Source organism: Loxodonta africana, chromosome 3 (genome assembly GCF_030014295.1).
Source record: "Loxodonta africana isolate mLoxAfr1 chromosome 3, mLoxAfr1.hap2, whole genome shotgun sequence".
NCBI lineage: Eukaryota > Metazoa > Chordata > Mammalia > Proboscidea > Elephantidae > Loxodonta > Loxodonta africana.
Window position 1 is genome coordinate 330,414 of NC_087344.1, and position 25,279 is coordinate 355,692.

At 57.3% G+C, this 25,279-nt stretch overlaps 1 protein-coding gene across 1 annotated transcript; it reads left to right on the forward strand.

Annotated features, from left to right (window-relative positions):
- The first annotated feature begins 1,492 nt into the window (after positions 1–1,492).
- On the forward strand, positions 1,493–25,085 carry HCN2 (hyperpolarization activated cyclic nucleotide gated potassium and sodium channel 2). The gene is made up of 8 exons (XM_064280028.1): positions 1,493–2,130; positions 11,909–12,332; positions 13,054–13,215; positions 17,538–17,756; positions 19,158–19,304; positions 22,426–22,666; positions 22,861–23,025; positions 24,370–25,085. The coding sequence occupies exons 1-8, from the start codon at positions 1,493–1,495 to the stop codon at positions 25,083–25,085; spliced, it is 2,712 nt and encodes a 903-aa protein (XP_064136098.1).
- The last annotated feature ends 194 nt before the right edge of the window (positions 25,086–25,279 follow it).

Sequence of the window (25,279 nt, forward strand, 5' to 3'; positions counted from 1 at the left end):
CCAGCCTGACGTCTTCCCGGGGTGAACATAAAAGACCCCCCTTCAGCCAGAACACACATCTGCCCTGGGGCGGGCTGCAGCCTGGTGGTGCCACTCTGCCACCCGTCCAGCTGCTCATCACCGCCCCTGGAAAGACAGTTGCCTGCCCACCCACCCGTCTGGCCAAGGGTAGGTGGGGTGGCCACCTAGGGGGTCCATGGGCCTGGGGGCGTGGAGGCCTGGAGTCCTGGATGTGGGGCAGCCTCTCCTGGCTCAGTCTATCCAGCATGTAGAGAAGTACAGGCATGGGGGAGAGCGGTTCATCCGACCATCTGTCAGTCACTGTCGAGCACCTACTGTGTGCAGGGACAGGTCAAATCTCTGTCCTCATGGCACAGACATCCTGACAGGGGCACAATATCGTGTCAGGCCAAACAGTGGTATGAGAGCCAGAGGGTCCAGGAGGATCCCAGGAGGCAGGGCTTGGGCCTCCCCTGGCTCCCGGGGACCCCTTCTCCTTTTCCTCTCCCTCTGGGTCGCCGTCACTCTTTTCCTTGTCTGAATGAGCTGGGTGAGGATGGAGAGCTAGGGACAGGGGCCTGGGCCTTTGTCCCACCCCCGCACATTCCTAACACTAAGCATCCCCCAGCCCCAGAATCAGACCCTCATGTGTTTTCCCAGAGCCGGGGAGGAGGGGCCAGGACACAGCTGAGGCCTGAGCCCAGGGAGCTGGGCTTCCACGCAGGACAGCAGGTGGGAGGGGACGAGGGCTCTGGGTCTCCCCATGACCTCGGGCACCTACACGATCTAAAACCCACCAGCCTTACAGGGGCGCATGCGAGAAGCAGGGACCCCTTAGCTTCGGATTGTCACAGTCTGGGCCTCAGTTTCCCCTTACACAGCCCATGGAGGCATCTGTGGGACCCTGGGAAGCCTGCCGTGCCCGGCCCGAAATAACATTCCTAAGGACCATTGTCCGGGGCCCGCGGGTGACAAAGCAACGGCTCTGTGGCCTTTTCAAAACTCTTTTATTATAGAAATTTTCAAACCTATACAAAAGAGAGGCAGGCGCGGCGGTGATCGCTCCAGCGCTAACGGTCCCCGCCCTGCCGTGCCCTCAGGACCCAGGCAAAAACCAAGGCTGGGAGAAGGCCCCAGCCAAGGTCGCGCGCACGGATGCCCCGGCCCGGAGGCTTGGCTCAGTGACCTTGGGTGCGTCCTTGCGCTCCCTGGGCCTCAGTTTCCCCTCTGGGACCAGGCCTGCGTGCGGCTCCAAGGCCTCGGGCCTCGTGACCTTGGGCCGCCCCCACGGGCGGCCTCAGTTTCCCCCGCGCGGGGCTGGGGCGGGGCACGCGGGGAGGGGGCTCGGGCGGAGGCGGGGCTCCCGCGTGCGCCCTCCCCGCGCCAGGCTCCGCCCCCGAGGCTCCGCCCCACCCCACCCCCGTCTCCCCCCTCCCTCGGGCTCGGGCCGGCGGCGGCGGCTCCGCTCCGCACTGCCCGGCGCCGCCTCGCCATGGACGCGCGCGGGGGCGGCGGGCGGCCCGGGGAGAGCCCGGGCGCGACCCCCGCCGCGCCGGGGCCGCCGCCGCCGCCGCCGCCCGCGCCCCCCCAGCCGCAGCCGCCGCCGCCGCCTCCTGCACCGCCCCCGGGTCCCGGGCCCGCGGCAGCCCCGCAGCCTCCCCGGGCCGAGGCGGCGCCCCCCGAGGCGGCCGAGGAGGGCGGCCCGCGGGCCCGGCTCCGCAGCCGCGACAGCTCGTGCGGCCGCCCGGCCACCCCCGGCTCGGCGAGCATGGCCAAGGGCAGCCCGAACGGCGAGTGCGGCCGCGGCGAGCCGCAGTGCAGCCCCGCGGGGCCCGAGGGCCCGGCGCGGGGCCCCAAGGTGTCGTTCTCCTGCCGCGGGGCGGCCGCGGGCCCGAGCCCCAGCCCCAGCCCGGCGCCGGCGGACGAGGCGGGCAGCGAGGAGGCGGGCCCGGCGGGGGAGCCGCGCGGCAGCCAGGCCAGCTTCATGCAGCGGCAGTTCGGCGCGCTCCTGCAGCCCGGCGTCAACAAGTTCTCGCTGCGGATGTTCGGCAGCCAGAAGGCGGTGGAGCGCGAGCAGGAGCGCGTCAAGTCGGCGGGGGCCTGGATCATCCACCCCTACAGCGACTTCAGGTAGAGCCGCCACGCCCGAGGGGCCGGCCACGGAGAGCCGGGGGGCGCGGCGGCGCGCCCGCGAGCGGCCTCGGGCCCCTCGGCCACCTCGGGCACCTCGGGCGCGTCCGGACCCGCCCTGGAGTGACCCGGGAGCGCAGGACTCCGCCCTGGAGGGGGCCCGGCGGTGACCCCGGCGCGCTCCTGCCCACGCGCCCTGACAGCCCCCGTGCGTCGCGGCGGGCGGGGTGGACGCGCGTCGCGGGCCGCAGGGGTCTTAGTGCAAAGAGCGGAGAGGACAAATAGAGGGGAACGTGGGCGCGGGGAGGTGGCGGAGCGGAAGGAAGGAGGAAGGAAGGAAGGAAGGAAGGGCGCCCAGGAAGGACGCGCCCGGGAGGGGCCAGCGGCAACGGGGTTAAGCGGCCTCGACGCGCTCCCACAGTCTCCACCTGCGCCCCGCGCCGCGGGGAGGCGCGTCCCCCTCCGGGTCCCCGCAGCGCGCGAGGAGGGGGCGCCGGGCACGGGGGTCCTTAGGCCTTGTGTTTCTGCCCTGCGGCTGTGTCGCTGACCGCGGGCGGTGGGCGTGCGGCTGCTGCTGTGGATTAAATCTGGTGGGTGTGGAGGGGCTTTGGCCTTGTAGGGTCACGGCCGCGGATGTCTGTGGTTCTCGCTCCTGAGTGGAAGTTGTGTGGCTGGCCAATGTGAAGGACGCGTGTTACTGCAGACCCTGTGTGTGGCTGTAGGGTAGGAGTGGGTATGGGGGCTTGGGCTCAGCTACAGGGGGTGTGTCCCTAGGGGCGTGACTGCACAGTGGGTCACTGTGGCATGTGTTGGAGTGGTGTGTGAACTGTATGTACTTGGGAGGGGTGTGTGTGAGCACGCATGTGTCACTGAGGTGGGTGTGCACCGGTGGGCAGTGTTTGGGTATGCAGGTGCCAGACGTGTGGCTGTGAAAGTGTGCGTGACAGGCGCGCCAGCGGGTGCGTGTGTGCGGTTGTGTGTCCGTGAGTGGGGCTGTGAGTTCGGTGTACTGGGGTGTAGGTGGGATGCCCCAACCGCCCCCGGCAGGCCTCAGAGTGCGGCGCGGTTTCAGCACCAGGGACAGCGCCCAGAGGCCGCTCCGGCTGTTTTCTTCTCCCACAGGGCCTGAGCCCCCAGGACAGGGCCCTGCCTTGCTCCTAGATCCCCAGAGCTGGAGTAGTGGGGCTGTGGGACTCTCCCTTCCCCTGGCCCCTACTGTACCCCCAGCGCTTGACAACTGGGGGAACTGAGGCCAAGGGCACACAAGTCAGGGACTGAGCCTGGAAAAAAGCCTGGGGGGGGTTCAACTCCCACCCCTCAGACCATCCTTGGGGGCTGAACACAGCCCCAACCAGTGTGTGGGTTTTGGAATGGGAGGGTCAGGGGAGCCCGGTGGGGTGAAGTGCTTCTGGTCAACCCCATGGGGGCTCAGCAAATGGTGCAGGTGGAGAGGGCTGGGCTAAGCATCCCATCTGTGAAGTGGAAGTTCCAAGAAAGGTTGGACTTGCTTTCCAGGGCCCCCCGGTCCACCCAGCCCATCCCGAATGCCTGGAGAGGGATATTGGAGCCACTGTGGGTAGGGGGATGCAGAGAGTTCCTGCTAACCTCAGTGTCTTGTGCCCCCCATGATACCAGCCAAGGAGTGGTGGGCACATGGCTGGCTTTGGGGGCTGGTGGGCAAGGCCACTGGCAGCTGACCCCTACCCCAACCAGTGGGTGTCTTCGGGATTCTTCTTAGCTCTGGAAGGAGCAGTGTGCAGCTGGGGGGACAAGAAGACTGTGACCCGTTTGGGCAGACCGCTGCCCCCCTCTGTACTCCGAAATACGGAGGAGCTTACAGGTCACTGTGGGGGGAAGCAAGGAGGGGCTGTGTGGCTGAGGGTGAGGAAGTGGCAGTGTCCAAAGCTAAAAGGATTTAAGGTGCCACCCAGTAGGGTACAGCTGGGGCTTCTACAAATCTGTGCGGGGAGCTGTGGCCTTCAAGGCTCTTCTGATTGACAGCACTTTTGAGCAGCTCCTGGACCAGGGACTGTCCTGGGTGTCTTCTGAATATTCATTTTGCCCCCACAGGATCCGTGAGGTGGGCGCTGTTGCTAGTCTCATTTACACCTGAGGAAACAGAGGTACAGAGAGGTCAAGGCACTTGCTCAAAGCATCCAGGTGACCGTCAGGGGCTGAGCTGTGACTCACATCGGGCAGGCCAGCCTGGGACCCGAGCCCCTGCCTGGCTCGCAGCCTGGCCTCTGCTCACACCCTGGCCTCTGCTCACACCCTGGCCTCTGCTCACACCCTGGCCAGGGCAATGACAGTGGAAGGCAAAGGCATGCCGGGGGCTGCCCAAGATGTGGTTGGGGCAGATGATCTCTCTGTGTGATAAAGTCTACGTGACACAAAATTTGCCATTTTAACTGCTTTTAGGTATACAAATGAGCAGCATTACATTCACCATGTTCCGCAACTACCACCGTGCATTTCCAAAACCCTTTCATCACCCCACACAGAAGCCAGGCTCCCGTTAGCTGTCACTCTCCACCGCCCGCCCCAGCTCCTGACAACCACTAACCCGCTTGCTGTCTCTATGGATTTGCACACCGTAGACTTTTCGTAGAAATGGAGTCATACGCTACGTGGCCTTTTGTGTCTGGTTCCTGGCTGAGCGTCTTGTTTTCAAGGCCCATCCGCGCTTCATTCCTCTTTATGGCTGAGTGGTATTCCGTTGTCTGGATGGCCCACCTTGTGTTTCTCCATGTTCTGTTGGTGGACATGTGGGTCGTGTCCCCTTTCCAGCTGTTGTGAGCAGCAATGCAGTGGACATTCATGCCCGTGTACGTGTTTGAGTCCCTGTTTTCAATTCTTTTGGGTGTACCTAGAAGTGGAATCTTTGTGTATATACATACGTCTGTGTGTAGAGCAGTTGCTATTGAATTGGCCCCAACTCGTGTGTCAGAGTAGAACTGTGCTCCACACAGTTTTCAGTGGCTGATTTTTTGGAAGGAGACTGCCTGGCCTCTTTTCCAAGGAGCCTCTGGGTGTGTTCAAATTGCCAACCTTTTGGTTAGCAGCTGAGTGTTTATCTGTTCATGCCATGCAAGGACTCCATATATGTGTGTGTGTAAACTGTTCATGGAGTGGGCGGAGGGGCCTTGTATGTAGGGTTTTTTTTTTTTTTATTGTGCTTTAAGTGAAAGTTTACAAATCAAGTCAGTCTCTCATATGGAAATTTATACACACCTTGCTATATAGTCCTAATTGCTCTCGCCCTAATGAGACAGCACACTCTTTCCCTCGACTCTTTATTTTCGTGTCCATTGAGCCAGCTTCTGACCTGGAGGGTTTTTTTATTTGCCTCCCAAAGGTGTAGACCCCACACACCATTTAAGAGGACTGAGAAGGGAGGCCTGGCCAGCCCACAGGTTCCTGCCCAGGGCCTCCACCTCCTCCAGCCAAGACTTTGATTCCAGCCAGTGATGCCTGCCCCGTGTGGCACCCAGATGGGACAATTACTGTTTAGTTACCTGGAGCGGCCAGGGCGAGCCCAACGGTGGGGCGGCGGAGGTGGCCAGGTGGCGAACAGGCCTGGGCTCAGGCCAGGAGGCGGAAACCGGGTATTGGGGCTGGGTGTGCGTTCTTGCCCCCAGTGCCACGCGTGACTGACTGGGCCTCTCTGTCTTGGCTTCCCCAAATGTGAGCTGGTGGTGTAGAGGGGAGAGGGGGGACCTGACCCTCAGGGCTATCTCCAGCGTCTCACTGAGTTTCAAAGATCACACCCACCCCCCTCTGCTAGCCCCTCCGATGGCCCAGTCTGGGCGGAGCCTTCCCATCCTTCAAACCTAAGTCTGGTGTGGCCTTCTGGTGGCCGCCCTCACCTCCTAGCCCGCGCACATGCACCCTTTACTCTCTACCCTCCTCTCAGAGACAGGAACGGGACTTTTTCCCCTTGCTGTTCACTGGCTCTTTAGCCTCCGCCGGGCAGAAGCGCGGGGCGCCCAGGGTTCGTTGATGGAACTCGTTGAGTGGGCAGACCCCTCGGCTGCAACACCCCAGGCTGAGTTTCTTCATTTAGGTGCCAGGGGCGGCACAAACAGTGAAAGTGCACGGCTGTTAACCAAAAGGTTGAAGGTTCAGGTCCACCCGCAGGCAGCTCTGAAGAAAGGCCTAGCAATCTACTTCCAAAAAATTTGCCGTTGAAAACCCTACAGAGCACAGTTCTGCTGTGACACACATGGGGTCCCCATGGGCTGGAGCATCCGGACAGGAATTGTTTTTTTCTTCATTTATAACCTGGGACCTCTAGGGCCTGTGATTAAAACTCCAGACTTGGTGCTGGGCACACAGAAGCTGGGAGAAATATTCAGGAGCTTCTGGGGGTGTGGTACTTGACAGGCAAGTCTGGGGGACAGAAGAGAGGATTTGGGGTGCAGAAAGTTCACCCCAGGTGGCCCCATGGCTGGGGAGGGTTTGATTTTCCTTTTTTACACACTGAGGTTTGGGCCTGAAACCAAAGCACAAAGGAAGGAAAGAAGGTGCCTTTGGAGCCCCCTGGGGGCCACAGTCATGGCTGAGGCTTCTCAGAATTTCTGGGGTCTCGGTGAGGTCTTCTGTGCCCCCAGAAAAAAATATTTAAAAAATCAGTTCATTGATGTTCCCCTCACAAGCTACCCCCGGTTCTAAATGCCAAAAAGGCTCAGACATGGAAATACATGACACGTGTGAAGGAGGAGGTCCCTGGAGAGGAGGGTGGTGCTGGGCAGGTGTGGGGACACTGAGGGGTTGGTTGGTGACTTTTCTACCACTTCCCACCACCCCTTGGTTGGTGGCGATTTGGGAGGCTGAAGCAGTCTTGGCATTGGGACCTGGAGTGGGTCAGGTGTGTGCTCCCTGGGAGCTGTGGCCTGGGTCGGGAGCAGAGAGATGACGAGTCACGTTTCTACTGTAATTGCTTCCGGGGTATGACTTCAGTCTCTCCTGCTACAGTGGATTTCCAGGTCCATAGAGCTGAACTGGAAACCCCGGTGGCACAGTGGCTAAAAGTTACGGCTGCTAACCAAAAGGTCAGCGCTCCTTGGGAAACCCTATGGGTCAGTTCTCTTGAACTGAAGCCCTCATGGAGGAGTGGTTAAGAGCTCAGGCTGCTAACCAAAAGGTCCGCAATTTGACTCCACCAGCTACTCGTTGGAAACCCTATAAAAAAAAGTAGTTCTACTCTGTCCTGTAGGGTTGCTCTGTGTCAGAATTCGAGCCTTGGTAGTGCAAAGGATGAGCACTCAGCTGCTTACTGAACCCACCCAGCAGCTCTGTGGGAGAAAGCCCTAGCTATTGGGTTCTGTAAATAAGGATTACAACCAGACAACCAGCCTAGAAAACCCTATGGGACAGTTCTACCCTGTCACATGGGGTCACCATGAGTCAAAGTTGACAGCACCGAACAACAGTCTCTGAATTGTCCCTGTTGGCCAGGTCTGGGGGGGAAAGGAGAGGACCGGTCTCTTTCCCGGCTGATACTGTTTGGGGGCGGTGCGGGGGAGGGGGTGCCTCAGTGGACCGGGCAGGACTGGAGGCCCCTCTCCCTCACTTTCCCTGAGGTCCCTGCCACAGACAGCTCAATGAATCAGTAGGCAACCAGGGCGGGGCCCTCTCTCCAAAGCCCTGGGTGATGAACCCTGCATTACACATAGGAGTAAGCCACATTACCTGGGGTGGTGGGGGTGAGGGGACCCCTGGGGCCTGACCCGGCACGAAGGCCGACCATCACCAGACAAACCCATTTCCCAGAGGGGAGAAGTGAGGCCCAGGGCCCTCAGCTGGGGAGGAAGCAGCCTCCTGGTCATTCATGAAGGTGGGCGGGGACAGGGTGACCAAGACTCCCTCCCCTCCTTAGGGGCTTCCTGCCACAGGCTTGGAATCTCTGGTTGCTGAATTCTCTGCTTTAAACACCTCAGATCTCCCAGGCTCCCTGCCTCAGCAACTGATGCCCAACCAGACCTGGAAACTTGACCCAGATCCCCGCAGCACAGGCCACCCCCACCTCCTACCTGGACACTGCCTCCACCCCCTTCCTGCCCTGGCCGCCAGCAGCATGTCTGGAAATACATGTTTGTCCATCTTTCTCTCTCACCTAAAACCTGCCAGCACCCCATCCCCCAAGGCCCTTCAGAGCCCAGTCGCCCCATCTCCTCCCACCTCCCCTCATTCCCTGTTTCAGCCTAAGCCTCTGTCCCAACACTGTCCTTTGAAAGTGAAAACCCTGTTTCAGCCTCAGGACGTTTGGACTGGCTGATCCTGCAGCTGAGCTCCTCGGACTTGGCCAAGTGGCTCATTCTCCATTCTCAGGCCCCAGCCTAAACGCCACCTCCCCCAAGAAGCCCTCCTAGCCCACCCTGTCTAAAAGGCTCCCACCCGCCATCGGTCTGGGTCACAGCACCCTCCAAAGCCACCTCATTCATCTCTTTGTGCCTGGGCCCCACCTGGGCAGGGAGCCCTAAGGAGGGCGGGTCTGTGTGGTTATGGAGTGTGTCTCCTCAAAAGAACAAAAAACCAAACCCAAGGCCGTCAAGATGATTCCAATTCAGAGCCACCCTGTAGGACAGAGTAGAACTGCCCCATAGGGTTTCCAAGGCTGTAAATCTTTAAGGAAGCAGACTTCCACCTTTCTCCCTGTGGAGCGGCTTGTGGGTTCACACTACCTTTCAATTATGAGCTGAGTGCTTTAACCACCGCACCACCAGGCATCCTAGTGTGTCCCCCAGAAACCCAAGGTCCCGTAAATGTCTGTCCTGTCTCAGGATCGCCCGGGCCAGCATCTGTCTTCCCCTGAGGAGCCCCCCTTTCCTAATCCTTGATCCTGCCTCTGAGGGCTCAGCTGCTAATCCTCCATCCCTGGGTCCAATTGCCCACCCAGCCCCTAATACCTCCTGAATTTGCTTCCTCTTTTTTTATGATCCTGGCCTGCCTCCCAGCTGGATTCTCCAATCCTGCTGGCCCAGCAGTCCTCACTGTGTCCCCGACCTTGGGCTTTGGGGCCTGAGGGACTCCTAAGACATTCTCTGCAGGACCCCTGAGCAGACCCCTCCCCAGCACACACTGGGCTGAGGGTCCGAGGAGGGAAGGGGGACACCAACAGCCTCTAGTCTCTGCTGCATGACCTTCAGCAAGTCGCTTTGGCTCACCAGGCCTCAGTTTCCCCATCTGTTACCAGACCAATGATAAGCCATTGCCATGGAGATTTGGTGACCTCATGGGGGTAAAAGGGGCATGAGGAGAGGAAGTGGAGGCCTCAAACCTCTGTGCCCTCTGCTCCCAGCCCAAGTGGTGGCCCTCAGTTAGCAAAATGGGGGCCACTTGCCTAGTGGGGGGCTTAGAAGGGAAGGACCCTGAGAAATGGAGACAGGACGGTGGTGACACCGAGGCCCAAATCTCTGGCCCCAGGTTCAAATCCCTCTCTGCCACCTACTGGTTCATCTCACCAAACCTCAGTTTCCCCATCTGTAGCCTCCCTGGAAAGACTAACCAGAAAGAGAATGGTAACTGTGGTCCTGTTAGTCAGCCGCCTTGGGGGGCAGCGGGCAGGTGGGCCCCTCAGTCCTGTTTGGTGCCTGGGGCCCCAGGGGCCTCAGTGATGAGCAGATGGCCCAGACTGGGGTCTGCACCCACACACACACCCTGATTCAGGAGGAGGGGGAGTGTATTGAATTTCAAGCAGTCATTTGATTGTGCCCTTAATGCAGGGAGGAGACCCCCTCCACAGATCATGGTGGCTCTTCTTAGCTCTCTTGGCATCTCCAGCACCCCAGATGGGTTTGTAGGGGCTGTCCCACCAGCCCACCCCCCTCCGCAATGTGGCCAGGGTCCCCATGTCCATTTGTGAAGGCTTCATAGGTGCAGACGTGACAGCATCCAAGGGGACCCTCAAAGGCTGTGACCTCCTGGGCTTCTCCTCAACTGACAGGAGAAGAGGCTGAGATTCCAAGGGACTCGAGGCACTTGCGCAAGGTCACGCGTGCCAGCAAGCAGGAGAAGCAGGTGTCGCCCAAGTCTGGCAGACGCCACCGTGATGTTAGACGCTGGGTTCTTTCCAGACTTTGGCTCTTACAGACCAAGCTGCTGTGAACATCTTGGTACAAATCACTTTTTAACATTTTTTTCCTTTTGGATGGTTTCCTTGGGCTCAATTCCCCGAAGCGAAACGCCTGGGTCACCTGGCAGGCATGGTGTTAATAGCTCTGCCCTTGTGGTGCCGTCCAGAAAGACAGAGCCAACTTACAGTGACTCCTGAAACCAGGAGCTTGTTGTGGTCTGGCCGGTGCCAGGGCTTCCAATCTTCTATTTTTTTTGTGCCAGTGCTTCAGAACCTCAGTCTCTTCTCCTATTCACCGAGGAGGAAGAGCCCAGGAAGTCATAGCCTTTGAGGGTCCCGCGATGCTGTCATGAGTGCTAGAACCTTCGCTAAATGGATGTGGGGACCCCAGCCATGACGGGATGGGGGCTGGGCCTGTGGGACAGCTCCCCATAAGTCTACCTGGGGTGGGGGAACGAAGACTTCAGGAGCACTAGGAAGGGCTGACAAGACCTATGGTCTGGGCAGAGGGTCTCCTCCCTGCACCGTCAAGGGCAAAATCAAATGACTTTGAAATTCAAGACTCCCCATTTTGACTGAATCTACACAGGGCGTGTCAGCTCAGAAGCCCTGGCTGGGGCATCTGGTCATCACCGAGACCCTCAGGACCCTGCAGTGGGTCTAACTGGCACTGTCTCAGCTGCTGAGGGTCAGCTCTACCTGTGAGTCCTCCAGGGTAGATGCTCCATTCAGAACACATGGCTGGCTTGGTGGCAGATACTCCTGAAACAGGCAGGCCCTTTCTGAGAGACTCTCCCAGGTGGAATCTGGAGTTGGCCTCGGAGATGTGTTCCCTTCTGGACATGTTTGGGGGTGGAAGTGGCCTGTCATCACTTTTTCATGTGGATTTATTATATTAAACATCTCAGTGGTTGCCAAGTCCTGCTGACCATGTACCCACCTCGTGGCCCCTCTGCTCTGGCCCTGGCCCCAGCCCTGGCCTCTCTCCTCCCTCCTGGACCAGCGCCCCAGCCACCTCCCTGTGTCTGACCCCCAAAGGCACTTCCAGAAATATAAATGCGGCCAGTGTCTCCACTTCTCTCAGGTTTCCTGTGCCCCACATGGGCACCTCGTTCCTCAGGCTGGCTTGCGGCGGGGGGGGGTGTTGTACCACTGTGACCCCGTTATCTGCTGAGCCTGGCCAGTCCCCACCCTACAGGTTCCTATTCCCCCACCTCTGCCCCACTGTGCCCGTGGCCACTGTGCCCCTTCCGCATCCCTGCCGGGCCTCCTCTCTCTAAATTTTTGTCCCCCAGCTCTCCTTTGCCCCTCTCTCTCCCTCCTCTCCCTAGTACTGTTTGAAGGCCAGTTTGTGCCAGGCACATTGTTGAGGTTTTTTTTCTTTTTTGATCAGGCAAAACATTTAATCTATTTTTGAGTGACCTCTTGGGCTCATGAGGACTCTTGATTCTTCAAGGAGTGGAGGTGGGAGCTAGGCTAGGGGACGACCTGGGCTAGAGAGCCAAGTGGGTGCCCAGCTGTCTGGGGGTTGGGTGGGCTTCCTAGAGGGGGGTCCGCCCCAGAGATGATGACCAGGGGTCACATTTTGTGTTTTCGTGAGGAGCCAGATTAGGCGGGTTTGAGGGCTGGTGGGGGAGGTAGGTAAGGCATGCCAGGCGGGAGTCTTGTCCTGGAGCTGTGACCTGCCCTTCGCCTACCCCTCAGGTTCTACTGGGACTTCACGATGCTGCTGTTCATGGTGGGAAACCTGATCATTATTCCCGTGGGCATCACCTTCTTCAAGGATGAGACCACGGCCCCGTGGATCGTGTTCAACGTGGTCTCCGACACCTTCTTCCTCATGGACCTGGTGCTGAACTTCCGCACCGGCATTGTCATAGAGGACAACACAGAAATCATCCTGGACCCCGAGAAGATCAAGAGGAAGTACCTGCGCACGTGGTTCGTGGTGGACTTCGTGTCCTCCATCCCCGTGGACTACATCTTCCTCATCGTGGAGAAGGGCATCGACTCGGAGGTCTACAAGACGGCGCGCGCCCTGCGCATCGTGCGCTTCACCAAGATCCTCAGCCTTCTGCGGCTCCTGCGCCTGTCACGCCTCATCCGTTACATCCACCAGTGGGAGGAGGTGAGGGCACTGTGGTTTGGGTGCGGGTGGCCGCTGTGGTGGGGGTACGAGGCAGGGGTCGCAGGTGCGCTGTGGTGAGGGTACGGGGCGGGGGCCGCAGGTGCGGGGCTCTGAGGGGCACCAGGTGGTGGGGTCTGTGGGTGTGGGCAAGGGGTGGGGCTGAAGGGTGCTAGGGGCCGGGGCAAGGTGTTAGGGCTGGGCCTGCTCTAGGTCACCGCACCGGGTGGGGTCACCGGGACTGCAGGCCTCCGGCGGGCCACGGAGGTCACAGCGCAAGGACACACCCATCCCCCCCTCCTCGTTCCCCGCGTGAGAGGCGGGTTCAGCAGCCACATTGGCACTGCGAACGTGGAGACTCAGAGAAGCGAAGTCACGTTTCCGAGACCCACCCCCGCCTCCGTGCAGGCCACCGCGCCAAGTCCGCCTCTGGACTGAGTCTGACCCGACTCCTGCTGCACAGCAGACACCGCGAGAGCCTAGAGGGAGCATCGTCGCCCCCGCTGTCGCTCTCAGTTTCCGGGGCGGGGGACAAGGCTCTGATGGGGGAGCGGGGGGGAAGAGCTGGGGACCGGGCCCAGTGGGTGCTGCGGAGCTGCGGGGTGGGGTGAGGGGTGGCAGAAGGGGCAGGACGCCGAGGGCCGCGGGCTCCAACAATCCAGACAGAAAGGGGCTGGCTGGGGGGCGGCTCAGGGGTGGGAAGCCTCACAGGCCGCCCCCGCAGATCTTCCACATGACCTACGACCTGGCCAGCGCCGTCATGCGTATCTGCAACCTCATAAGCATGATGCTGCTTCTGTGTCACTGGGACGGCTGCCTCCAGTTCCTGGTGCCCATGCTGCAGGACTTCCCACACAACTGCTGGGTCTCCATCAACAACATGGTGGTGAGCCCCCGGGCGCAGGCGGGAAACAGGCCCCGGAGAGGCTGCCCACCCGGGACTCAAACCCAAACGCAAGGCCTTGGTGTCCATGCTCCAAGCCCCCCATTAGTGCTCCTGGGGGTTGTCCATGCCTGAAGTCCCCCCATTAGTGCTCCTGGGAGTTTTCCATGCATGAAGCCCCCCCCATTAGTGCTCCTGGGGGTTCTCCATGCCTGAAGCCCCCCCATTAGTGCTCCTGGGGGCTGTCCATGTTAGCCCATCAGCACTTGTTAGGTGCCGTCAAGTGGGTTCTGACTCATAGTGACCCCATGCACAACAGAACGAAACACTACCCAGTCCTGCGTCATCCTCACAATCGTTGTTATGCTCGAGCTCATTGCTGCAGCCACTGTGTCGATCCACCTCATTGAGGGTCTTCCTCTTTTCTGCTGACCCCGTACTCTGCCAAGCATGATGTCCTTCTCCAGAGACTGATCCCTCCTGACAACATGTCCAAAGTATGTGAGACGCAGCCTCGCCATCCTTGCTTCTAAGGAGCATTCTGGTTGTACTTCTTCCAAGACAGATTTGTTCGTTCTTTTGGCAGTCCACGGTATATTCAATATTCTTCGCCAACACCACAATTCAAAGGCGTCAACTCTTCTTTGGTCTTCCTTATTCATCGTCCAGCTTTCACGTGCATATGATGTGATTGAAAATACCATGGCTTGTGTCAGGCGCACCTTGGTCTTCAGGGTGACATCTTTGCTTTTCAACACTCTAAAGAGGTCCTTTGCAGCAGATTTGCCCAATGCAGTGCGTCTTTTGATTTCTCGACTGCTGCTTCCATGGCTGTTGATTGTGGATCCAAGTAAAATGAAATCCTTGACAACTTCAATCTTTTCTCCATTTATCATGATGTTCCTCATTGGTCCAGTTGTGAGGATTTTTGTTTTCTTTATGTTGAGGTGTAATCCATTCTGAAGGCTGTGGTCTTTGATCTTCATTAGTAAGTGCTTCAAGTCCTCTTCACTTTCACCAAGCAAGGTTTTATCATCTGCATAACGCAGGTTATTAATGAGTCTTCCTCCAATCCTGATGCCCCGTTCTTCTTCATATAGTCCAGCTTCTCGGATTATTTGTTCAGCATACAGATTGAATAGGTATGGTGAAAGAATACAACGCTGACACACACCTTTTCTGACTTTAAACCAATCAGTATCCCCTTGTTCTGTCCAAACAACTGCCTCTTGATCTATGTAAAGGTTCCTCCTGAGCACAGTTAAGTGTCCTGGAATTCCCATTCTTCGCCGTGTTATCCATAATTTGTTATGATCCACACAGTCGAATGCCTTTGCATAGTCAATAAAACACAGGTAAACATCCTTCTGGTATTCTCTGCTTTCAGCCAGGATCCATCTGACATCAGCAATGATATCCCTGGTTCCATGTCCTCTTCTGAAACCAGCCTGAATTTCTGGCAGTTCCCTGTTGATACACTGCTGCAGCTGTTTTTGAATGATCTTCAGCAAAATTTTGCTTGTGTGTGATATTAATGATATTGTTCTATAATTTCCACATTTGGTTGGATCACCTTTCTTGGGAATAGGCATAAATATGGATCTCTTCCAGTCAGTTGGCCAGGAAGCTGTCTTCCATATTTCTTGGCATAGACGAGTGAGCACCTCCAGTGCTGCATCTGTTTGTTGAAACATCTCAGTTGATATTCCATCAGTTCCTGGAGCCTTGTTTTTCACCAATGCCTTCAGAGCAGCTTGGATTTCTTCCTCCAGTATCATCGGTTCCTGATCATATGCCACCTCTTGAAATGGTTGAACATCGACTAATTCTTTTTGGTGTAATGACTCCTCTGTGTATTCCTTCCATCTTCTTTTGATGCTTCCTGCGTCGTTTAATATTTTCCCCATAGAATCTTTCACTATTGCAACTCGAGGCTAGAATTTTTTCTTCAGTTCTTTCAGCTTGAGAAATGCAGAGCGTGTTCTTCCCTTTTGGTTTTCCATCTCCAGCTCTTTGCACATGGCATTATAATACTTTACTTTGTCTTCTCGAGACGCCCTTTGAAATCTTCTGTTCAGTTCTTTTATTTCATCATTTCTTTCTTTTGCTTTAGTTGCTCGACGCTCAAGAGCAAGTTTCAGAGTCTCCTCTGACATCCACCTTGGTCTTTTCTTTCTTTCCCGTCTTTTCAGTGACCTCTTGCTTTCTTCATGGATGATGTCCTTGATGTCTTTCCACAACTCGTCTGGTCTGCGGTCACTAGTGTTCAATGCGTCAAATCTATTCTTGAGATGATCTCTAAATTCAGGTGGGATATACTCAAGATCATATTTTGGCTCTCGTGGACTTGCTCAGATTTTCTTCAGTGTCGGCTTGACCTTGCATATGAGCAATTGATGGTCTGTTCCACAGTCGGCCACTGGCCTTGTTCTGACTGATGACATTGAGCTTTTCCATCGTCTTTTTCCACAGATGTAGTCAATTTGATTTCTGTGTGTTCCATCTGGCGAGGTCCATGTGTATAGTCGCCGTTTATGTTGGTGAAAGAAGGTATTTGCAATGAAGAAGTCGTTGGTCTTGCAAAATTCTATCATTCGATCTCCGGCATTGTTTCTATCACCAAGGCCATATTTTCCGACTACTGATCCTTCTTCTTTGTTTCCAACTTTCGCATTCCAATCGTCAGTAATTATTAATGCATCTTGATTGCATGTTTGATCAATTTTAGACTGCAGCGGCTGAAAAAATCCTCTATTTCTTCATCTTTGGCCTTAGCAGTTGGTGCATAAATGTGAATAATAGTCGTGTTAACTGGTCTTCCTTGTAGGCGTATGTACAGCATTGTACTTCAGGATAGATCTGGGAGGTGACGATGTCTTTGAGTCAGATCCCAGATCACTCTGGACCTCCTCCTTGGGAGTCACCACTGAGTTGTGATCACTTTTAGTCACCCATAGGAAAAAAAAAAATCTATTTAATACTTTTCTTTAAATTGAGTCCTCTCTTTAATTTACATAAATTTATTTAAAAGAAGCTTTTATGCTGAGACCCTCAATGGGGAAAGTGGCATTTTGTACCTGTCTTAGTCATCTCGTGCTGCTCTAACAGAAATACCACAAGTGGGTGGCTTTAACAAACAGAAATTCATTTTCTCACAGTTTAGGAGGTTAGAAGTCTGAATTCTGGGGACCAGCTCTAGGGGAAGACTTCTCTTCTGAGGGCTCTGGGGGAAGGTCCTTGTCTCTCTGAGCTTTTGCTCCCAGGTGATCTTCGCGTGGCACCTATCTTCCCCCATCTCTGCTCTCTTGTTGGCTTGTTCAATCTTTCATGTCTCAAAAGAGATTGACTCAAGACACACCCTACACTAATCCTGCCTCATTAACATAACAAAGACATCCCATTCCTAAATGGGATTATAACCACAAGCATAGAAATAGGATTTACAGCACATATTTTGGGGGACACAATTCAACCCATAGCAGTACCCTAAGAAACAAACATAAATACAGGGAGGCCCAGTGTTGGTGCCCCTGGCTGAGTCACCGGCAGGAAGGTGCGAATCTGTGTTGAGGCAGAGGTGAAGGCCGGGTTAGCGCTGCAGTGAGCCTTCTTGCTGCAGGGAGCAGGGCCCCGGGGGGCATGTGTGTGGGTTGCGATGATTCGTGGGCTGGGCACAGAGCAGGTGGGCACCGATGGGGGAAGGAGCTGCAGAGGGAAAACCCGTGGGCGCCCGCCCTGGCGCCTGGCACAGCTACCCGGCTGAGGCGGCCCATTGTCTGGCAGACACCCGCGCATGTGGCCCCATTTCCTGAACGGGGCCCGCTCCCCCTTTCCCCAGCCGGGTCAGCTGAGGACTTGAGGGGCAGGGCCTCCTGGGTGCTGCCTGGTGCCTCTGCCCTCCCTGTCCTGGCCCTCTGTTCTGACCCCGTGCCCCTAATGGGCCTGTCCCCGAGGTTCCTGGAAATTTCACCTCCTCTGTCCTGACAGACGCTCTGGGCAGAGGCCACAAAGGAGAGGGGGAAGGTGCCCTTCTGGGCCTCAGTTTTCCCACAAGTGAGTGGGAAGGAAGCTTTAGGCCTGCCCCTACTTTCTCACATGGCACATGTGCACGTCACATCATCTCCCTGAGCCTCAGTTTCCCTATTGGCAAAATCATTCTGATTGTAACTCTCCCACACAGCTGGGGTGCAGGCCCTGGTTACTCCCGGTTGCCAATTCCTCTTGGTTACCTTAGGTCGTGGGGAGCTCACCCCCTTGGGCACCTTTGTGTGGGTCGAGGGTCCCCCGGCCATGAGTGCCTGCTCACCTGCACTCTCTGCCTGCAGAACCACTCCTGGAGTGAGCTCTACTCCTTCGCTCTCTTCAAGGCCATGAGCCACATGCTCTGCATCGGCTACGGCCGCCAGGCACCCGAGAGCATGACCGACATCTGGCTGACCATGCTGAGCATGATTGTGGGTGCCACCTGCTACGCCATGTTCATTGGCCACGCCACTGCCCTCATCCAGTCGCTGGATTCCTCGCGGCGCCAGTATCAAGAGAAGGTCTGTGGGGCAGGCTTGTCTGGGAGCCTGAGGGGGGAGGCACGCCCTGGGAGCCTGAGAGGGGAGGCACACCCTGGGAGCCTGAGGGGGGAGGCATGGCCCTGGGAGCCTGAGTGGGGAGGCATGGCCCTGGGAGCCTGAGTGGGGAGGCATGGCCCTGGGAGCCTGAGAGGGGAGGCATGGCCCTGAACTGGGGGCCTGGGGGTGAGGCACTTCCCCACATTCCCTGTAGTCAGGGCAGAGGCAGTGGGGACCCAGGTGTAGGAACTGGAGGGGAGGGCCCTTGGGTGTTACAGGTGGAGGAACGGTGGCTTCTCAGGCAGAAAGACCCCAGACCCAGGAGCCTTTCCCTGGGGGATGGAGCTGGGGGGATCAGTGGGAGGCAGGGGAGAGGGAGGAGGGAGGGAGTCAGGCCCATGTTGGGTCTCTGGGCCATTTCAGGATGAGGCTCTCAGTGGAAAGGTGCTTCACGGAGTCTGAGAGGCCCGGGGTCACTCAAGGACGCACAGCGGCTGGGGACATGGGGGAGGTTCTGGGAAGAGTGGCCAGTCACCCAGACCTGGCCTTGGGGTCTGCGAGAATTTCCATAGGGCTAGTCCCAGGGTGGGCATGTGGGGCCTGAGGGGCTGGGAGGGGCCAAGGGGGGGCGGGATGTTGGCCCCGCAGGGCTACACACCATGAGACCTGACCTCGCACTCCACCGTCTGCCTCAGTTTCACCTCTCTCCCCCTCTGGATGTCACCCCATCATCCTACACCCCTACTTGGTGGCTGGCCCTGGGTGGGAGGCTTTGAGCCACCCCCCCTCAGCAGGGCAGTGGGTCGGCTGGGTCAATGGGGCCCGGTGCCAAGTGCCCCGGCTGTTCGGAAGCTGCAGGGCCTCTCACCCAAACATGAGCTGGTGCCGCCATCCGCCTGCCGTCACGGGTTCTGCTGAGCTCAGGGCAGCTGCAGCCAGCTGGGGGCTGGGCGGAAGCAGGGCTGGGGCTTCCCAGGTGCCTTTCTGGGACAGCAGGGCCTGGCACCCATGCCTGCACCCCTTCCCAGCTCAGGAGGGGCTGACCCAGCCAGCAGTTTCTGGAAAGATCAGCAGGGAGGGGAACCTGGAAGGGGGTCGAGGATCAACCCAGACTCGTGTGAGGGGCCTGGGATTGAGCTTGTCACCCATTTCTCAGGGGTAGGGCTGCCAGACAAAATTCAGGAGGCCTAGTTATTATTCGAATTTCAGAAAAACAATGAGTGATATTTTCTAGCATAAGTATATACCAAATACTGCGTAGGCTATATTTACACTTAAGTGTTTTTGTTGTTTATCTGAAATGCTTATGTACCAGGTGTTCTGTGTCTCGTTGCTGTGAAGTTGGGGGGCCTGGGCTGACCCCTCCCCACCTTCTGCCTACAGTACAAGCAGGTGGAGCAGTACATGTCCTTCCACAAGCTGCCGGCCGACTTTCGTCAGAAGATCCACGACTACTATGAGCACCGCTACCAGGGCAAGATGTTTGACGAGGACAGCATCCTGGGGGAGCTCAACGGGCCGCTGCGGGAGGTGCGGGGGGTGGGACGAAGACAGCATCCTGGGGGAGCTCAACGGGCCGCTGCGGGAGGTGCGGGGGGGTGGGACGAAGACAGCCTCCTGGGGGAGCTCAAGGGGCTGCTATGGGAGGTGCGGGGGGTGGGACGAAGACAGCCTCCTGGGGGAGCTCAACGGGCTGCTGCGGGAGGTGCGAGGGGTGGGACGAAGACAGCATCCTGGGGGGCTCAAGGGGCTGCTGTGGGAGGTGTGGGGCATGCATTGGGGGAGGGGGGGAGCAGGGCCAACCACACTCTGCGGTTTTCCAGCCTCTCCCCAGCTGCCAGACTCGGCCCAGTCCTGGAGGCGAGGAGGGGCTGGCCCCAGCTGCAGCATGAAGGAGTTAAGCTAGACTTTTACACACACCCTCACCTGCTGTTGGCCCTGCTGTCGGCCACCATCTCCCATACCCCAGGTCACCCCCTTCCCCAGTAGTCCCAGGTCCCAACACCCCTACCTGATTCCGTTTGCCCCATTGGAGGACTGGCTGGGGTCTGTGCTAGACAAAGGGGAAGACCACAGACAGGCAGACTGTACAGCTCTGCCCCTTAGGGCCCTGTGACCTTGAGGGGGGAATTTGACCTTTGTGTCAGAGGGAGGAATAACTGTCTCTGAGGTGCAGTAGAGCCAAGTACAGGGCACCTGTACACAGTGTCCAATAGGTGCAGCTGCTACCAATACTCAGCACCACGGACATGTCACTGCCCCATCCGTCCTTTCATCCTCTGTCTATACTCCGAGTGCACCAGGGCCACTGTCACAAAGCCCCACACACTAGGCAGCTGCAAACAACAGGCACTTAGTCTCTCAGAGTTCTGGAGGCTGGGAGTCTGAATTCAGGGTATCGGCAGGGCCGCGCCCCCTCTAAAGGCTCCAGGGCAGGAGCCTTCCTTGTCCCTTCCAGCTTCTGTGGCTCCAGACTGGGCTTGTGGCCACGTCACCCCCTCTCTGCCTCCGTCGTCATATGGTATCTTCCCTCTGTGTCTCTGTGTCCAGATTTCTCTCTTATAAAAACACCAGGCAGTGGGTCAGGGCCCACCCTCCTCCAGGGGGACCTCATGGCGGCTAATTCCATCTGCAGAGACCCTATTCCCAAACAAGGTCACGTTCTCACGTGCCAGGGTTAAGACTTCAACGCCTCTGTTTGGGTGACACAATTCAAGCCACAACACTCACCAAGCACTTATTGAGCACTACCTGTGTGCCCTGCCCCATGCTGGGCTGTAGCAGTGACCACATCTGTGGGTCCTGGCCTCAGGGAGGTGGGGCTGAGTGACAGCCAGTGAATTCATGGTGTCAGAGAAAGAGGGATTGTGCAGCAGGAGGAGGGAGCCAGCTTCGCTGGGAAAAGGGGGAGGCTCGGTTGCTGAGGTTGGAAAAGCTATGTCTGAAGCAGGCTAGGTGTGAGCTGTGCAGGGATGCGTGCAGGACACCCCAGGTGGAGGGCACAGCAAGGGCAAAGGCCTCAGGAGGGGACGGTGGGGTTTAAGGAGTGGGGGAGGGGAAGGTCACAATTCTTGGGGCTGAGGGGGGTGCTGGATTTCTTCTGGAGGTGGAGGGACCATTTATACATGCATCGTTTCCCGAAACACAGGCTGTGGTTCTCTCCACTGAAAATATTTGGTTGTATTTGATAATCATTTAAACATTGACATAGTTCCAAAGTCTAATCTACAAAACAAGAAACATTCAAGGAAGCCTAGCTCCTGTCATTGACCCTACCTCGTTTCCTCCTGGTTTACCTTCTTTCCTCCCTCCTTCTCTCTTTCCTTCTCATTCTTTCCTTTCTCCTTCCCTCCCTCCTTCCGTCTTTCATTTTGATATCTGAATGCATTTATTTATTGATGAAGCTCATTTTAAAAAAAGAAAAGAACCTAAAATTGCTTTCCAACCCTTCTCTATCTGTTCCATGTGTGACCAGTCATGTACAGTAGTGCGTATTTTTTAATACTGTTTTTTCTAATTATACAAATAATACAGGCTCATACAGAGAGCTTGGAAAACCCAGAGATCCACAAAAGAAAAAAGAACTTCAATCTTGCTGTGCAAAGACAGCCATCGCAGACACATGAGTGAGGCCAGCCCTTCTGGTATTCCTATACCTTTTTCTTCTTAAAATAGTATCACACTGTAACGTGTTATTTCTACACATTGTATCTTTCTGAGGGGTTTCCTGCTCTCTTCTTGCTCATTTCTTCTAAAGGAACTTGTCTAGCTCCAGTTTTTAAAAATCAGACCTGACAGTGTTTTCATCGGGATCCCGTGAAATGAGTACATGAGCAGGGAGAAAGGACATCTTCACGATGGGAAAGTGTTCCAGCTCTGAGTTTGTTAAGCCCCCCTCTTCAGGAGAGTTTTGGCATTTTCTTCATATAGGGCTGGACACTGCTTGTTACGTTCACTTCAAGGCATCTCACTTAGTTCTCTCTGCCGTTGTAAAAAACTTCATCTCATCCACTGTGGCTTCTCCTAAAAGGGGTTTTTTTGTAGAGACAAAGGCCGTTGCAGTTCTTTTTAAAGTAAGATTTTCTTTTTTTTGAAATGCATCTTACAGAAAGCACCCACGTTTCGGATGTTCCATAAAGTGAACATTTTGTGTACCACCACCCGGACCAAACATGGGACATCTCCATCCCCAGAAGCCCCCTTCTAGGGGCAACCATCACCTTACTTCTACCTCAGTGATTCGTTTTAAGGTCTTTGATTTTTTTTTTTTTTTTTTAATGGCCTGTTATTTTACTAAGCTTCCTCATTGTGGTAGTTCTTCTGTCGATTCCTCTGGGTTTTCCAGACAGTCATTTTATCTGCAAAGAGAAATGATTTTATTATTTCCTTTCCAATTCTTGTGTCTCCAATTGCTTTTTCCTGTCTAATTGCGTGAGCTGGTATCACCAATATGGTGTTAAATAGTGAGGGAATCGATGAGCATCCTGTCCTTGGTGGAAAACTCCCAGAGTTTGGTCATTCAGTTTGGGTGAGATTATAAACCCATTTCACAGATCAGGAAACCGAGGAGCTGAGAGACAAAATGGTGAGATGCAAGCAGGAGCCAGACCCATGTCCTGACACCACGCCTGCCTCCTGCCCCCCCCCACAGGAGATTGTCAACTTCAATTGCCGGAAGCTGGTGGCCTCCATGCCACTGTTCGCCAATGCCGACCCCAACTTCGTGACAGCCATGCTGACCAAGCTCAAGTTCGAGGTCTTCCAGCCGGGCGACTACATCATCCGCGAGGGCACCATCGGCAGGAAGATGTACTTCATCCAACATGGCGTGGTCAGCGTGCTCACCAAGGGCAACAAGGAGATGAAGCTGTCTGATGGCTCCTATTTCGGGGGTGAGTGTTTGCAGGCTGTGGGGGACACAGCTGGGGAGGAAGGGGAAGGGGGAACAGCAGCCAGGCAGTGGGCCAGCCATGGGAAGGAAGGGTCCCTGGGAGGAAGAGGAGGTCCGACACCAGCAAAGGCGGGAGGCCGGGCTGTGCTCACGGGCTGCACAGCGGCTGAAGGTGCCTCCCTCGGCCACCTGCAGAGATCTGCCTGCTGACGCGGGGCCGGCGCACGGCCAGCGTGCGGGCCGACACTTACTGCCGCCTCTACTCGCTGAGTGTGGACAACTTCAACGAGGTGCTGGAGGAGTACCCCATGATGCGGCGTGCCTTCGAGACCGTCGCCATCGACCGTCTGGACCGCATTGGTGAGTGGCTCCTCCCTGCTGGGGTGTCCCGAGGGGGCAGTTCTCTGACCCAGCCTCCTACCCTGGTCCAGAAGGCACAGGGTGTTGCCAGTTGTGTGAACTCTGACCCACTGGACACATATTTGTTGAGTGTCTACTGTGTGGCAGGGGTTGTAGATGGCGGACCAGGAGATACAAGAGTTGTCCTGTGTCACAGGGGAGAGGACCGGAGTGTGGGGTGGGGCTTCCCTGAGGAGGTGATGCTAAGGGGAAACCAGGATGAGTGAGCATTGCCAGGTAGAAGAGGGGAAAAGGGCGTGTTCCAGGATTGGATGAAGCACTTGCAAAGGCCTAACTCCAGGGAGACAGGGAAGCCTGGCAAGGAGGTCAGAGAGGCAGGCTGGGGCCAGATACATAGGGAGTTTGGACTGTAAGTCAGGAGCATTAGGGGGCCATGGGAGATTCTAGGCAGGTGGAGGACCGGGTCAGATTTGCATTTTTCAAGGGAGGGCAGGAGTGGGTGCAGGAAGATGGGGTCTGGCTTGGTGAGGGGGTGGCCTGATATGGTTGAGGTGAGCCCTCAGGACTTCCTGATGACCGGACGCTGGAGTCAGGGCTGTAGTGGCCCTTGTGCCATTTGTGGACATGAAGACAATGGCTCCACACTGTGCCTGGGCAGGGAGGTGTAAGAGGGAAGAACCCACAGTACGAGAAAGCGCTGGATGTGTTTGCTCTCCACAGTAGGTGTTCAACACACTTGTGTACGTCAGGCGCTTAGATACAGTAGGTGCTTAACACATGCTTGCTATATGCTGTACACCACAGGTGTCTGGTGTTTGCCTTACACCTTCAGCGCTCAATATCTGCTTGCTGTACACAGTAGGCACTCATGCGCTTGCTGTATGCAGGAGGTGGTCCATGTGTATCTGCTGTACACAGCAGGGGCTCCATGGGCTTGCTGTACATAGGAGACAATGGATACCTCCTTGCTGTATGCAGGTGGTCAATACTTGTTTGCTGTATATAGCAGGTGCTTAGTGTGTGCTTTTGGGGTAGACAGTAGGCATTCAATATATGCTTGTTGTACGTGGATACACTCCATGCCAGCTTTCTGTACACAGCAGGCACTGAATACCTTTGTGCTGTATACAGCAGGTGCTCAACCTGTGCTTTGCGGGTACACAGTAAGTATTCAACATATGCTTGGTGTGTGCAGAGATGTGCCATATCTGCTTGCTATAAACAGCAGGCACTACGTAGTTTCTTGCTATACACTCCTGTGCCTGCTGTAGACAGAGGGCGCTCCCCATGTGCCTGCTGTAGACAGAGGGCGCTCCCGCGCTCAGCGCTCGTCTTGGCCCGCAGGCAAGAAGAACTCGATTCTGCTCCACAAGGTGCAGCACGATCTCCACTCGGGCGTGTTCAATAACCAGGAGAACGCCATCATCCAGGAGATCGTCAAGTACGACCGCGAGATGGTGCAGCAGGCGGAGCGCGGCCGCGCGCTCTTCCCGCCGCCGCCGCCGCCGCAGGTCACCTCGGCCATCGCCACGCTGCAGCAGGCGGTGGCTATGAGCTTCTGCCCGCAAGCGGCGCGCCCACTCGTGGGGCCGCTGGCCCTCGGCTCGCCGCGCCTCGTGCGCCGCGCGCCCCCTGCGCACGCACCCCAGGCGCCCGGGCCCGCGCCGGCGGCCGCCAGCCCCCAGGGCGCGCCCGCCAGCCCCCGGGCGCCGCGGACCTCGCCCTCGCCCTACGCCGGCGCCCCCGGCTCCCCTGCCGGGCCCCGCGCCGGGCCCGCACTGCCTGCGCGCCGCCTGAGCCGCGCGTCGCGCCCGCTGTCAGCCTCGCAGCCCTCGCTGCCCCATGGCGCGAACGCCGCCGCCGCCACCGCCGCCGGCCCGGGCCCCGCGGCCCCAGCGCGTCCGGCCAGCAGCTCCACACCGCGCCTGGGCCCCGTGCCCGCCGCCGCTCGGACCGCTGCACCCAGCCCGGACCGCAGGGACTCGGCCTCGCCCAGCGCCACCGCCGGCGCCCTTGACCCGCTGGACTCCGCGCGCTCGCGCCTCTCGTCCAACTTGTGACCCTCGCTGTGCCGCCCTGGGGGACCGGGCGGGCCGGGGCCGCGGGCCCGTCCATCAGACCAAAGCCATGCCATCCCGCGCTGCCCCGGCCCGCCCGCCCCACAAGCCATAGAGACGTAGGTAGCCTAGTTGGCCAGGTGGCCCGGGTAGGGCCGGACAGTCCCCGCAGCCCCCCGTCCGGCCCCTCATCGCCC

Excerpts from the sequence above, each read along its gene's own strand:
- HCN2 (XM_064280028.1), top strand. The coding sequence starts at position 1,493 with ATGGACGCGCGCGGGGGCGGCGGGCGGCCCGGGGAGAGCCCGGGCGCG. Across the intron at positions 13,216-17,537 it reads TCTCCATCAACAACATGGTG|AACCACTCCTGGAGTGAGCT; the intron begins GTGAGCCCCCGG and ends CTCTGCCTGCAG. Across the intron at positions 22,667-22,860 it reads TGATGGCTCCTATTTCGGGG|AGATCTGCCTGCTGACGCGG; the intron begins GTGAGTGTTTGC and ends GGCCACCTGCAG.